The sequence below is a fragment of the Rhinoraja longicauda genome, chromosome 33 (genome assembly GCF_053455715.1).
Source record: "Rhinoraja longicauda isolate Sanriku21f chromosome 33, sRhiLon1.1, whole genome shotgun sequence".
NCBI lineage: Eukaryota > Metazoa > Chordata > Chondrichthyes > Rajiformes > Arhynchobatidae > Rhinoraja > Rhinoraja longicauda.
Genome location: NC_135985.1, coordinates 9,493,097 through 9,507,820, shown reverse-complemented (window position 1 = coordinate 9,507,820; position 14,724 = coordinate 9,493,097). Strand labels below are relative to the sequence as shown.

Genomic DNA, 14,724 nt, shown 5'->3' with positions numbered 1-14,724 from the left:
AGGAGAGGGGGAAGTATTATTCGCCCTGCAGTGTGTGAACGGGAAATCTTCCGTTGTTGGAAGTCACTGGAGTTTAATTTCGTCCCCAGTCCTACTCTTGTGTGGCGCTCACTCTGGGCTTCTCCTTCCCGGCTGTGTTTGGAGCCGACGGTTCCCTATAGCAACCTGCAAGGCTTTCAGTGCCATGACTGCGCATACCACGACTCTGTGGACTCCCGGACCGGTTTGTACGTGGAGTGCGAAACCTGCAGTTCACCTGAAGTTGCAAAGTGGACCAAAGAGACAGCGAGAAGAATGCAGTGAGTGGACATGTATTTATTGCCTGCGATAGCTCTTGTATATAGAGGGAGGTTGGATTAAGTTGCTGCAGGTGACTGAGGCCAGCTTGAGAAGAATCGGGAGCAAGACTTGGGGTTGAAAATTGCAGAACAAGGTTCAGCCCTATCCAACCGTGAGATAATTTTCGTTTAAAATAAGTTTGCCGCGCAGTAAACTGGAGGATCAAGAGAGTTTTAATGGTTAGCAAAAGGTGACGCAGTTGGTAGAGTGCTTAATATGAGTGTAAAGTAACCTTCAGTTTACCACAGGCAAATGGGCAGAGAGGGCCAGACCTTAGAGTTAAATGAAACGACATGGCAAATGCAATAGATGCTGGAAACTCAATCAAAAACAGAAAGCCTCGGCAGGTATCATTTGAGGGAGAGCAAGGGACTAGAATGTAAAAAAAATAGTGATGTGATGCTGAGTCTTTATAAGTCACTACTCAGTCTGCATTTAGAGTATTGTGAGCAGTTTTGTGTCCCATATCAAAGGAGGTGTGTACTGGCGTTGGAAAAAGTCCAGAGATGGTTGACAAGAATGATCCTACGTGTATGATGAGCGTTTGACAACTCTGGGCTTGTACTCGCTGGAGTTTGGAAGGATGAACCATTGAAACTTATCGAATAGTGAAAGGCCTGGATAGAGTGGTTGTTAAGAGGATGTTTCCACTAGTGGGAGAGTCTAAGACCACAGGGCACAGCCTCAGAATAAAAAGATGTACCTTTAGAAAGGTGATGAAGAGGAATTTCTTTAGTCGGAGGGTGGTGAATCTGTGGAATCCATTGCCACAGTCAGCTGTGGAGGCCAAGTCAATGGGTATTTTTAAAGCATAGATTTACAGGTTCTTAATTAGTACAAGTGTCAAAGGTTATGGGGAGAAGGCTGGAGAATGGGGTCAAATGGGGCGGCACGGTGGCGCAGCGTTAGAGTTGCTGCCTTACAGCGAATGCAGCGCTGGAGACTCGGGTTCGATCCTGACTACGGGTGCTGTACTGTACGGAGTTTGTATGTTCTCTCCGTGACCTGCGTGGGTTTTCTCCGAGATCTTCGGTTTCCTCCCACACTCCAAAGACGTACAGGTTTGTAGGTTAATTGGCTGGGCAAATGTAAAAATTGACCCTAGTGGGTGTAGGATAGTGTTAATGTGTGGGGATCGCTGGGCTGCGTGGACCCGGTGGGCCGAAGGGCCTGTTTCTGCGCTGTATCTCTAAATCTTAAAAAAATCTAAAAATCTAAAAGTGAAAGATAGATCAGCCATGATTGAATGGCAGAGTAGACTTGATGGGCAAAATTCTGCTCCTATGATTTATGAACGGTTAAACTTTCAGATTAAAAGAGCTTTGTGTGTGCATGGCTTTGACAGTAACGTGGGAGGCCAAGTTTTTAGTCTGTAGGTTATTGGTGTCAGTAGTAGGGAAAGAAGGAGCTGTTCCATCTGAGTGTAATCCACTTAAACAGGAGCAAGACCCAGGGAATTGGCAAATCATAAACCTGGGAGCAAGGGAAAATGGGCAGCGAGGGCAGTAACTATCATGGAGGGCTTTAAACGTCGTGCAGACTGGACAAATAAATGTATCAACATTAGTTTAGAGGGCCAATTCACAGAGTTCATTTAAACAAATGTCCAACGTGAGGATATCCACAACGCCGGCACAAACATCAGTTAAGTCAGGACTCTAGATTTATCTGCACAATATGAAATGTGATCTGATAAACCAAGACTAAATTGTGGTGCTTTGTCCACAACACTAACAAACTTCTCCAGTCAAAGATTTTAGCCATCCTCCCACCACAAAGAAAATTCCTCACCACTTGCCATTTTTTCCTCTAGAGATCATTGAAGGTATTAAAAATGTATATATATTTAAACCATCTACAACAAATTGTGCCCAATGGAATAATAATTGAATCTCAATACTGTTTTCAAGAGTCAAGGCAAGTGTTTAGTTGTCAGATGTATTGAAATGGAACAGTGAAATTCTTACTTGCAGCAGCACAACAGGTTTGTCAGCACAGCACTAAATAGAAAACTTAATAAACAAACCAAACAAAAAATAATACAAATCTCCAATAAAGTACAAAATGAAACAAAAGCCCAAAGTACAACAAAGACAGTTTATAGTTTGAGGTTTAGTTGGCGTTTGTAGTGTTCAATCGCCTGATGGCTGTTGGAAATAAGTTGTTCTTGAACCTCAGAGGTCACGGTTTTCAGACTATACCTTCTTCCTGATGGGAGGAGTGGAATAACAGCGTGGCCAGGGTGGTGTAGAATCTTGATGATGCTGGCTGCCTTTTTGAGTTATCGCCACCTATAGATCCCTTTGTACCTTATGGACCATACGTTCTTTCTTCACTTCCCTTACTGGAATGAAATGAAGTAGGATGCATAAAAGCCACTCAGTTTAAAAATGAACCAAGCATAAACCTGTGTACGCAGACTTGTTATGCTGCTACGTGTAAGAATTCCATTGTTCCGTTGTTGGTACATATGACAATTAAACCCTCTTGACTCTCAAACTCAAGAGAAAACTATTCTTACTTTCTAAGGAAACGTGGCAGTCTACTTAACACATTGCTACTGTATTATGCCTGATTGCAAATGTGCTTGTAAGCATGAGTGCCTTAATTCGCCCTTTTCTTTCTCCTGATAAATTGAAGATTGTACAGAAAAGCACTTCTGATTTACTGGTTAAATTCATTCTGCTTAATTGAAATGCTTACTTATCTAAGCAGGAACTCTCAAAGCATACTTATATTTATAATATTTTTTTCTGCATTCTACAGAGAACAATGTTCACATATTCAGCCAACTAATTAAAATACAGATGCTTCAAACAATTCACAGTCCAGTATGGTGGCTGAGAATTCGGGCATAGGCCTTGGAAAGGATTGCATCAACAGTTGGGTTCTGTGATGAGGCTCGCAGTAACACTGAGCAACAACAGACTCGGACATGACCCAACCAAGGCCAAGTCATGATGAAACAACGTGATCATACATGTTTTAACTCTGGGAAGAAGTTCCACTCAGTAACATTACCAAACTTCATTGCACTGCTTTCCAATCCAAAATGAGTGAGGTTACCATCAAACCTCCGCATGGTGCAAGGAGGTTTTCATCACAGACTGACAGCGGGGTTATCTCAGATTCATCCGATAAGTTTGACCCATGGTCATTGTGTCCAAAGGAACTTGCAAAAGAAAAGATTAGGGGTGGGTCTGAAGTTGAACAGGCTCATAACTCCAGTGCTAGCTCCGGTGGAGATAACTGCGAACAGCAAGAAACTGAAAAGGAGATTGCCGAGGGGAAAAACCTTTGTACGGAACTGGAGATCACCAAATGTTCATCCATTCACAGGCTTTTAATAGTTTGTAATGATGTTAAGCGGTGCTCTGATATTACAGGTGCATCGTGGCCACATGTGACTGTGGTGAATTATGCGTATGAGTCCTCCACGCTGGATTCAATTTCTGCACAAGTGGCTGAAGCTTTGAAAGGAAAGCAAGTCAAATCTGTAGCCTTTGTTCTGTACAATCAGCAAGATGCGATACATATTTGCGGGGCTGGAGAGGTTCAGACACTCACGCCAATTTCTATCCACAAGCAATTAGCTGTGCGGAGATTCTTTAACAATATTGTGACCAACCACATTGATGTGGAAGATTCAGATACCAGGATGGATATTCTGGGCTGTACTGCCCTGATGACTGCAGACTTGCAGAAAGTCAAGAGGGAGTTGCAGAATCTGACAGGTATATTTACATCATACATTTTAACAGTATTACCAAATATCAGCTTTGATTATATCAGAAAGTTATGAATTCAAGTTCTAGATGTTTGCAAAATCTACTCTGACACTTCAGTGCAGTACTGAGGGATTGGTGCTCTGTTGGTGGTGCTATAATTCATTCGTTATCAAACCAAGGTTCCACCTGTCATTCTGGTGAGCATACCAAATAAATGGTAACATATAAGTTAAGTTGCGAGAAGCCTAGACTGATAGTTCGATGATAATTATTTGAATCCCTTCACAGGGACTCAGATATTTCAAGGTTGCTGGCTGCAACCTTCCCCCCATTGACGAACTGTACACTGCAAGGGCCAGGAAGCGAGCGGGCAAGATCATCTCTGACCCCTCTCACCCTGGCCACAAAATCATTGAAGTACTTCCCTCTGGAAGGCGACTCTGGACTGTCGAAGCAGCCACAGCCAGACATAAAAACAGCCTTTTTCCACGAGTAGTAGTTCTACTCAATAACCAAAGTCTGTAGTCTCTTATTTGCTCTGGTTTATTTTTACCCACATGTTTAGACCGTAATGTTGTATCCTTATTGTTTTGATGTGTTTATTGTTTTTATGCTTTAATCTTAATTGTTAACTTCATGTTTGTGTTGTCATTTTTGAGCGGAGCACCAAGGCACAATTGTGGTATATGCACATACTTGGCCAATAAACTTACTTATTATTATTATTATTATTATTATTAAATAAATCTGCAATGAAAAGATAGTACCTGTAATGTTGGTTATGAAACCACTAGATTGATTGCTCAAAGACTATCAATATTGACAGTTAATTGTTCCAGATAAATGTAAATGTTCGAAATGGTGTAAATGAGTGTCTTCTGTAATAAGAATCATGAAAAATTGTTGTGATGCAGCAATGGTGACTTCAAGGAAACTCACAGGAAAGGACCAAGCCTTTGAGTGCTTTGTGCTCAGGTCACCGCTTCCGGTTTGCTTACGTTTTCAATCATAACAACAAAAATGTTGCATTTGTAGAGAACCTAAGGACTCAGTAAATCATCTTGAGATTATTTGCAGTGCTGCAGGACAAAGTTTGACCCTGGGCAATATGATCTCCCGGTGGCTGAGCACTTCAACTCCCCCTCCCATTCCCAGTCTGACCTTTCTGTCCTCCAGTGCCATAGTGAGGCCCACCGGAAATTGGAGGAACAGCACCTCATATTTCGCCTGGGCAGCCTGCAGCCCAGTGGTATGAACATTGACTTCTCCAACTTTAGATAGTTCCTCGGTCCCTCTCTTCCCCTCCCCCCTTCCCAGATCTCCCACTGTCTTCCTGTCTCCACCTATATCCTTCCTTTGTCCCGCCCCCCTGACATCAGTCTGAAGAAGGGTCTCGACCCGAAACGTCACCCATTCCTTCTCCCCTGAGATGCTGCCTGACCTGCTGAGTTACTCCAGCATTTTGTGAATAAATACCTGAGAAATATTAGGTCGTCAAAAAATGTAGCTCTCAAGGTACGTCTTGGATTATAAGGAGTGTCTTGAAGGAGCATAGAAATAAAGAATGACAAGAGATTTAAGGACTTAGGATCTAGACAGTTTCCTACATGGACAATACTTGATTTTTCCATAGCATGACTTGCCTATCTCTATCTCAAGGTGTAGACTAGAAACAAATATCTCATACAGACTCTTACAGCTAACTCTACTGCACCTCCTCCTACACTGTTTCTGGTAGGAATTGCTTTCCATACTCCCACTTTCTCCATCTCCCTGGTTTCTTTTATGATCATGAGATCTTCTACACCAGTCCTGACTTTCTTCTTCTTAACCAGAGCTTTCCCTGCACCATAATTAACAGGACTCATTTTTATGTGCATTTCCTCTCTCAATCCCTTTCATCCAAATCAGAATAAGGAGTTAGTGAAGATGCTTGTGAACGATTGCAGCAGGATCTGGATTGATTGGCCAGGTGGGCGGAGGAATGGTAAATGGAATTTAATACAGAGAAGTGTGAGGTGTTGCATTTTGGGATGTCGAACGAGGGCAGGCCCTACACAGTAAATGGTAGACCTCTGGGTAGTGTTGTAGAGCAGAGGGATTGAGAAGCACAGGTGCATGGTTCCTTGAAGGGCGAGTTGCAGGTAAATAAGGTGGTCAAAAAGGCTTTTGGCGCTTTGGCCTTCATTAGTCAGAGTATTGAGTATAGAAGTTGGGAGGTCATGTTGCAGTAGTATAACTGATTATGTTGGTGAGACCGCATTTAGAATATTGTGTTCAGTTCTGGGCACCATGTTGTAGGAAAGATATTGTCAAGCTTGAAAGGGTTCAGAAAAGATTTACGAGGATGTTGCCAGGACCAGAGGGTGTGAGCTATAGGGAGAGGTTGAGTAGGCTGGGTCTCTATTCCATGGAGCGCAGGAGGATGAGGGGGGATCTTATAGAGGTGTACAAAATCATGAGAGGAATAGATCGGGTAGATGCACAGAGTCTCTTGCCCAGAGAAGGGGAATCGAGGACCAGAGGACATAAGTTCAAGGTGAAGGGGAAAAGATTTAATAGGAATCCGAGGGGTAACTTTTTCACACAAAGGGTGGTGGGTGTATGGAACAAGCTGCCAGAGGAGGCCGTTGAAGCTGGGACTATCCCATTGTTTAAAAAAACGTTAAACAGGTACATGGATAGGACAGGTTTGGAGGGATATGGACCAAGTGCAGGCTAGTGGGGCTAGTGTAGCTGGGACATTGTTGGCCGGCGTGGGCGAGTTGGGCCGAAGGACTTGTTTCCACATTGTACGACTCTATGACTCTTATTCCCCTTGTTCTCACCTTCCACTTTACCAGTCTTGACATTCAATGGATCACCCTGTGAAATGTCCGCTGTCTTCAATGAAATTTGACTACCAGGCCCCTCTTTCCTCGTTTCATAGCAAAGAGACTGCTCCCTTTGTGACTCCCTAGTCTTTCAGCTCCAATCTCTCTGCTTGACGTGATACTTTCTACAGGGAATGCGGCACCTGTCCTTTTACATCGTTCTTCTCCACCATCTAAGCACCTAAACGGTCCTTCCAGATGAACTGCAATTCACTTACACTTCTTCCCATCTGAGATCATAAGGTATAGGACCAGAATTAGGTCATTTGCCCCATCAGGTCTACTCCACCATTCAATTATTACTGATCTATCTTTCCTTTTCAACCCTGTTCTCCCATAGCCCATGATACCCGTACTAATCAAATCTACTTCCTCTATAAGATGTTGTCTCCTCTACATTGGAGAAACCAAATGCAGATTGGGTTACTGCTTTGCAGAGCGCCTCTGACTCCAATTGATGACACTGAGCTTTCATTTGTCTACCATTTTAATTATTCATCCCACTCCCTGGCTGACCTCTTTGTCTTTGGTCTGTGATACTACAGCAATAAGGCCCAACATAAGCTGGAGGAATAGCACCTCATCTGCCTTCCAGGAACATTGCAGTACTCAGAATTCAACCAGCTTTTTTCTGCTTGCATCAAAATCTGCCTCAAGAGTTTGGTATTCTGAGCATTTTCTGTTGACCCCTACATCAGCTCTGTTTCATGTTTCGTGTATCCAGCCTGCTGATATCTTTTTTTAAATTTGTCTTACTGTTGTATTTTTGATGGAGGATCATTTTTGATGGAGGATCATTGAACTTAAGCGATTCTCTCTCCGCAGATGATGCCTGGCCTGCTGAGTATTTCCAGCACTTTCTGTTAATAATCTGATGTTTTACAGTCACGTTGTATTTATGGCACTGGCCTGATTAACCCACAGCCCGGCTGGAAAATGGCAGCTGGGAATTTGAACTTATTAAATAAATATGGATTAGATGGTTATTATTGGAACTGATGATCATGAAATCAGTGGATTGTTGAAAAAAACCCATATAAATTGACAACACCCTTTAGGGTCGGCTACCATTATTCTGTTTGTGACTCCTTACGGTAAAACGGTTGTCTTTAATTGCTTTATGAAATAGCCAAGCAAGTCGTTCAATTCAATGCTAATCAGGATGGGCAATGAATGCCAACAATCCCCAAAACTCAGAAAACAAAAATGACTTAACTGGACTTTATATATATTCTGGGAAGTTGCCAGCATTTAGTTACTAAAGCAAACAGAGGAATTAGAGAAATGCCCATACAAGAGATCTTTTAATTATTTACCTGAGTTATCAAAATTTGGGACAATAATTAACTCTCACATTCTAAAAGGGAAAGAACTAACCATTTTTTAACAAGCGATTCATATTTGGCTCAACTGAAATTTCATCATGAGGAAATACGTTATTGTATCAGGTGTGTTCTTCTTAATCTTACTAATATCAAACTATTAAACTTCTTATTAAAAATGTGTTCATAGATACAGTGAAACATCACTGAAATAAATAGAGTCAGGAAACTGCAGATGCTGGTTTACAAAAAAAAGACAGAGTGCTGGAGTAACTGATTGCCTTAATTGTCCAGTGCTGACCAGGAAATGCGTGCTGTTCTCTGCATGAGTGCCACCAGGCCCTGGGTGCCTGTGCAAATGCAGAAGTCTGAAACTTGCTGGCCACTCTAGTGACTTTCCAATTGTGCTCCAACATCAGACTCTTCATGCAGTCCAGGAGCAGAGCATGAACTTGTGCTAATTCCATAGCTCTCACACAAGGGAACAGGCCGTCAGAGTTACACTAGGTGCAAGAACAACGTGCCCATGCATTAAAATGGAGCACGGCAACATCGGACTGGAATAAGAATTGGGTATTAAGTCTTAATTAATTGAGTTGACATAAATGTTTTAATGTGTTTCTATTTCTAATTTAGATACTTCATTGATTTTAACAGTTTTTGAATATAAAGTTTAACATCAATTTTTAATATGAGTTAACTAGTTTTGTCAATTTTTGTATAATTATTTAAAACAGGGAATGGTTCATAATTATGGTTTATAATTGTAGCATCCTATGTTTCAGCGCAAAGGAGGGCACTTAATCCATCAAATCTACGTCTGGATGTAATGTCGTCAGTCCAATTCAGTCAATCTTTCCTCATAGTGCTGCAAATTATTTCATGCGAGGTGCCTGTTTTGGACCTCATAAGAAGGCCTTAATAGTGTTCAAGGGGTGTGCATTTAAATGTACTCATTTGATACTTATTGTCAAGTTGTCAGCAGTGGCTCAGTGGGTATTTTTCTCACAGGTATGAGCAACTTGCTATTTGCAGAACACCACAAGCAGAATATTCTGACTCAATATATCAGCAACTCTATTAGTTTCCATCATTTATCAACATAGTTCTCAGTGTTGATCAATAGACAGTAGACAAATAGGTGCAGGAGTAGGCCATTTGGCCCTTCGAGCCAGCACCACCATTCAATGTGATCATGGCTGATCATTCTCAATCAGTACCCCGTTCCTGCCTTCTCCCCATACCCCCTGACTCCGCTATCCTTAAGAGCTCTATCTAACTCTCTTGAAAGCATCCAGAGAATTGGCCTCCACTGCCTTCTGAGGCGGAGAATTCCACAGATTTACAACTCTCTGACTGGAAAGGTTTTTCCTCATCTCCGTTCTAAATGGCCTACCCCTTATTCTTAAACTGTGGCCCCTGGTTCTGGACTACACCAACATTGGGAACATGTTTCCTGCCTCTAACGTGTCCAATTCCTTAATAATCTTATATGTTTCAATAAGATCCCCTCTCATCCTTCTAAATTCCAGTGTATACAAGCCTAATCGCTCCCGTCTTTCAACATACGACAGTCCCGCCATTCCTGGAATTAACCTAGTGAACCTACGCTGCACGCCCTCAATAGCAAGAATATCCTTCCTCAAATTTGGAGACCAAAACTGCACACAGTACTCCAGGTGTGGTCTCACTAGGGCCCCGTACAACTGCAGAAGGACCTCTCTGCTCCTATACTCAACTCCTCTTGTTGTGAAGGCCAACATTCCAACGGCTTTCCACCACTGTTAGATAAATAGATAGAATGGAAGAGCTTAGGAACAGTATTATGTTCAACAGACATCCTCCAAATTCATCTTCATTAGCAGCTGTAGGATAAATCCAAAGTCGATCGTATTCCAAAATGTTTCTGGAAATACATTATTGAAAGTGCTAATAATTCCCCATTTTCTGGGTCATTTATTGTATTGCTCTATGTTTTGGATCTCAACATGTGACTGGGGTCATTTTGAATTGCTTCTGATTAAATTAAATTAGAGATTTGGAGATTTTTTTATTGAATCAGGGTCAATTGGCTGTGAGGTACAGTGGTGGAAAACAAAATATATTTGAATAAAAGCATGAAATCTTAGAAATAAGTTTTTTTTTAATGGTTTAGCAGAAGAAAGCAACTAACCACGGAGACTGGTTAGTCAGCGCAGTGTGCTGAACAGTTGACAATGGTTTCAGCTATTGGAGATATCTGCCTGAGGTTCTTTCCCTCTCGATCATCAGTTACCCCCGCTGGAAGGAACAAAAATGTGACCATCACATGGGAACGCAATTTATCCGCACTTATCTTGGCAGATGGCTCATGAGCTTCCTTGGGATTTGAGATGTACTCTGCACATTGTCAGCTTGGGTGGGCTTTGGTAGGAGGCACTGGGATTAGCTCCTATTTAGAAGCCTTTAACAAAGAAAGGATGGATTCCTCCCATCATCACCACCAGGAAGAGGAAGGGGTGGACCAATGCTGACATTCATCAGTTTGTGCCCGATATTAGTTTAGAGATACAGCACGGACACCGGCCCTTCGGCCCACCAGGTCCGCACCAACCAGCAATCCCTGTTTATTAGCACTATCCTAGACCCAGTAGGGACAATTTTTACATTTACCAAGCCAATTAACCTACATGCCTGTACGTCTTTGGAGTGTGGGAGGAAACCGAAGATCTCGGAGAAAACCCATGCAGATCACGGGGGGAACGTACAAACTTTGTACAGACAGCACCCATATTCGGGATCGAACCCAGGTCTCTGGCGCTGCATTCGCTGTAAGGCAGCAACTCTACTGCTGCGCCACCATGCCGCACAATGAATAACGAATAATCCAGAGTACAATGCACTTATGCACCGTTTCCAAAGGCAATTGGTAATGTACTGATGGTTTCTGAAGTAAAACACCCCATGAAAGCAACCGCCTTTTAAAAGTAAAGTTCTCCTCATCCACATCTTTTGATACCCCTCACTGCCATGTTGCCTACGCCCTCCCAAGCATGACTCAGGCTTTGCTGCTATCGGGAAGTCCCCACCCATTTTATGCAAAGGCCCCTGACCTCGGGGATCAGACGTGTTTGGAACAGACTGCCAGTTTCCTGGAGTATCTCGGTGAGGTGCGGGCAGGAGGACTGCCAGTTAATGAAATGAAACGAGGAAACAAATGGCTCACAACGCCAACTAATGATCATTAAATAATATGTATCTAAGTGCTTATGTATAGTGAACTTTGTACATAAATAGATTTCACTGTGCCAAATAAAGTACCATACCATATTAACAGTAAATGCAGAGGCTTTATTCTGGTGATTACGTGTGTTGTCATTCCAGGAGGCCAGTGGCCTTGCCACTTGACCTACACCCAGATCTACCTCAGCATGGGGCTGTTCGGTATTTTTATAAGGTGTGCCAGGTTAATATGTCTTCAAAAACCACTGAACATCTCGTGGTATTAAAGTGGGAATTGCCTGGGTCAAATCGCCCGCGTGTTCCCAGCACCTATTGTCTATTGTCTATTGTCTATTCCCGTGTAGTTGGCAGAAAGGAACACCTTGCAGCTGATTTTTTTGTGTAAAATCCAAAGACCTTCTGCCTACTATTTGTTGCCTTCAAGCACTGGACTTAAACTGGGCACTATTACTTTGGCGGAGAAGTATCCAGAAGCTTGTTATGGTTGGTGGATCTGCTGAGGACTCTTCAAGGTTCTGTTAATTGTCTTGCATTAATAAATTAGGTTTTCTTTCCAGGTGAATTTGCATAAAGTCTGTTAAAACCACATTTGTTCAAACAGAATGCTAAATACTGAGGCTAATTTAGTCAAAGCTCAAAGTCCTTTAATAATTTCTTGTTTGGAACAATGTTAAATAATATGTTATTTTCCAGTCTAAGGCATGGAGAGATACTCTGGGAGAAATAACACAAATTAGTGTTCAATCCCAATTTAAATTAAAGCTAGCGTTCATTAAATAAATTTAAATACAGCTCAAGTTAACATTTTGAAAGTTATTTATAATTAAGCTTACAGCAATTATGCCTCTGAGTTCAAGACCTGTTAATTGTGCTAATCGGTAGCATGCAAAGTAATTTACTAATTACTGCTGTTATGCTAATCCTACACGGTATCCTAATTATAGGTTATGGGGAACTTCAGCATCACTGTCATGTTGCAGTCTCCATTGGTGTAAGGGGATATTTAGAGCCATTATTTGCTTAATTAAGCCACTGTGTCAAAATAGCAATGAGTGAAACGTAATTCTGTTGTTCACAAGATCCCCGCACTTGCCCCCACAGTCTCTCCAAAGAGGAATTTACAGAGGTATTATTCTTATCTTGTAGATAAAATTGTGGACATGATGAGTGAACAACACTACTGATGTTTGTCCTCACACTGGACAAGAGAGGAACATATCTCTGTGGACATGTAGTGTAGGCACCATGTAGCAAATAATAGCAGGCAAATAGTAGATTGGCCAGCTGCGATGTTAGATTACCAATCGAGCAATGTAACCATATATGCTACACCTACAGGCTCTCTGAAGAAGGGTCTTGACCCGAAAAATCACCGATTCATTTTCTCCAGAGATGCTGCCTGACTCGCTGAGTTACTCCAGCATTTTGTATCTATCTTCTCTCAAGAGTGCATCTGCTTTATGAACTTATTTCAGAGTGATCAGAAGAAAATCTGAGCCAGGGTTTTCTTTTTCAGGTGTTCCTGTTGGTATGACAAGAACCGTGCTGGGCAACGAGTTGGCGGCAGGTCCAAACCAGGCGCCGGGAGATGTCAAAATGCACATCCTGGATCTCTACTGTGAAAGTGAGAAGTTGAAACGGCCACATCCCCAAACACTGGCAGAGTTTGAAAAGATACACATAGTGGGAAAAGGTGAGCTTGGAGACCCTACTACATGGCAGCGCAGCGGTAGAGTTGCTGCCTTACAGCACCAAAGACCCGAGGTTGATCCTGACTATGAGTGCTGTATGGAGTTTGTACGTTCTCCTGTGACTGCCTGGACTTTCTCCGGCTGCTCCAATTTCCTCCTGCACTCCAAAGACGTACAGGTTTATACTGTAGGTTCATTGTTTTTGGTAAAGATTGTAAATTGTCCCCATTGTGTAGGATGGTGCTAGTGTACGGGGATCGCTGGTTGGCCTGGACACAGTGGGTCGAAGAGCCTGTTTCCGCACTGTATCTCGAAACTAAACTAAACGACACCACCTCATCTTCCCACTAGGCCCATAGGACCCACACCCTCCATCACTTCCTCCACCAACCTTGCAACTGTGGAGCTAGTGGACAATGTGCCTGGACATAGTGTGTGCAATAGAATTTCACTGCTGGGAGGGCTCATTTAAAATGGGTGTGTGTCCCACACATGGGGCACAGGAGATCTTTTCAACCTTTTCACCTTCTCCTGAAATAGTCAAGTTGGTTTAATTGCTGTCAGAACTGTGAGCATTTTCAGTTTGGTGCCAAAGGAATTAACCTACAGTATAAACCTGTACGTCTTTGGAGTGCCATTATCCATTAGTCACAGTGGTACAAGTGAGCATCTGATCTCTTCCCCAGAATATAACCCAGCAGCATCACTAAAATGTTTTAAAAATTAGTGCAAAAGTTAAGATTTCGCTGCCGGGAGGAGATTATCTGATACGATACGATACCATAGAACTTTATTTATCCCAGGAGGGAAATTGATCTGCCAGCAGTCATAAAAACACAAAAACACAAAATACATGAAACATGAAATTATGTTCCCATTCTTCTGCTAGGAGCCTATGGGACAGCAGTTCTGTATCGGAAGAAAGATGATGACTCCCTGGTCATTCTTAAAGAGATCAACATGCATGAGCTGAACCACATTGAAAGACAGAGAGCATTGAATGAGGTTTGTGTGTCTAACTCTGAGTTGTGTATACCATTGTTTACACACCGTGGAATTTATAGGCAAAGCTGGTAACAATAGATTATGGTTCAGGGTGCATGCTAGGGGAAGCATGACAGTTAGTATCCCAGCCTGTCGGCTCCGCTGACTCAAGTTTGGCCCTGACCTCGGGTGCTCTCTGTGTGGAGTTTGCACCTTCTCCCTGTCGCAATGTGTTTTTTCCCCCAGATGCTCCAGTTTCCCTCATCCCAAAGAGATGCTAATTGGTGAACCAATTGACTGCTGTAAAATTGTCCCTAATGTAGGTGTGCGGCATCAGCATTTATAAAAGGGTGGAGTTGAGGGGCATGTGTGTGCAAATAAGTTATGGGAATGGTCTGAGCGGAATAACATGCTAGGAGTTGGCATGGAGGTAATGAACTGAATAGTGTCAAGCCATGACAAATGTCATGTCAAGCAGAACGTGGTGGACATTTTCCGGTCTGTCACGAGTATTGACCCCACCATTGTGTTGCCGGCATCAAGAAGGCAGCTAATATTATCAAAG

At 42.5% G+C, this 14,724-nt stretch overlaps 1 protein-coding gene across 1 annotated transcript in view; it reads left to right on the top strand.

Annotated features, from left to right (window-relative positions):
- Positions 1-3,391: 3,391 nt before the first annotated feature.
- LOC144608926 (uncharacterized) overlaps positions 3,392-14,724 on the top strand; it is a 79,880-nt gene continuing 68,547 nt past the window's right edge. The window contains exons 1-4 of the mRNA XM_078427175.1: positions 3,392-4,073; positions 11,626-11,685; positions 13,001-13,177; positions 14,065-14,180. Coding sequence (XP_078283301.1) covers positions 3,392-4,073; positions 11,626-11,685; positions 13,001-13,177; positions 14,065-14,180 — 1,035 coding nt within the window. The remainder of the gene's footprint in view (positions 4,074-11,625; positions 11,686-13,000; positions 13,178-14,064; positions 14,181-14,724) is intronic.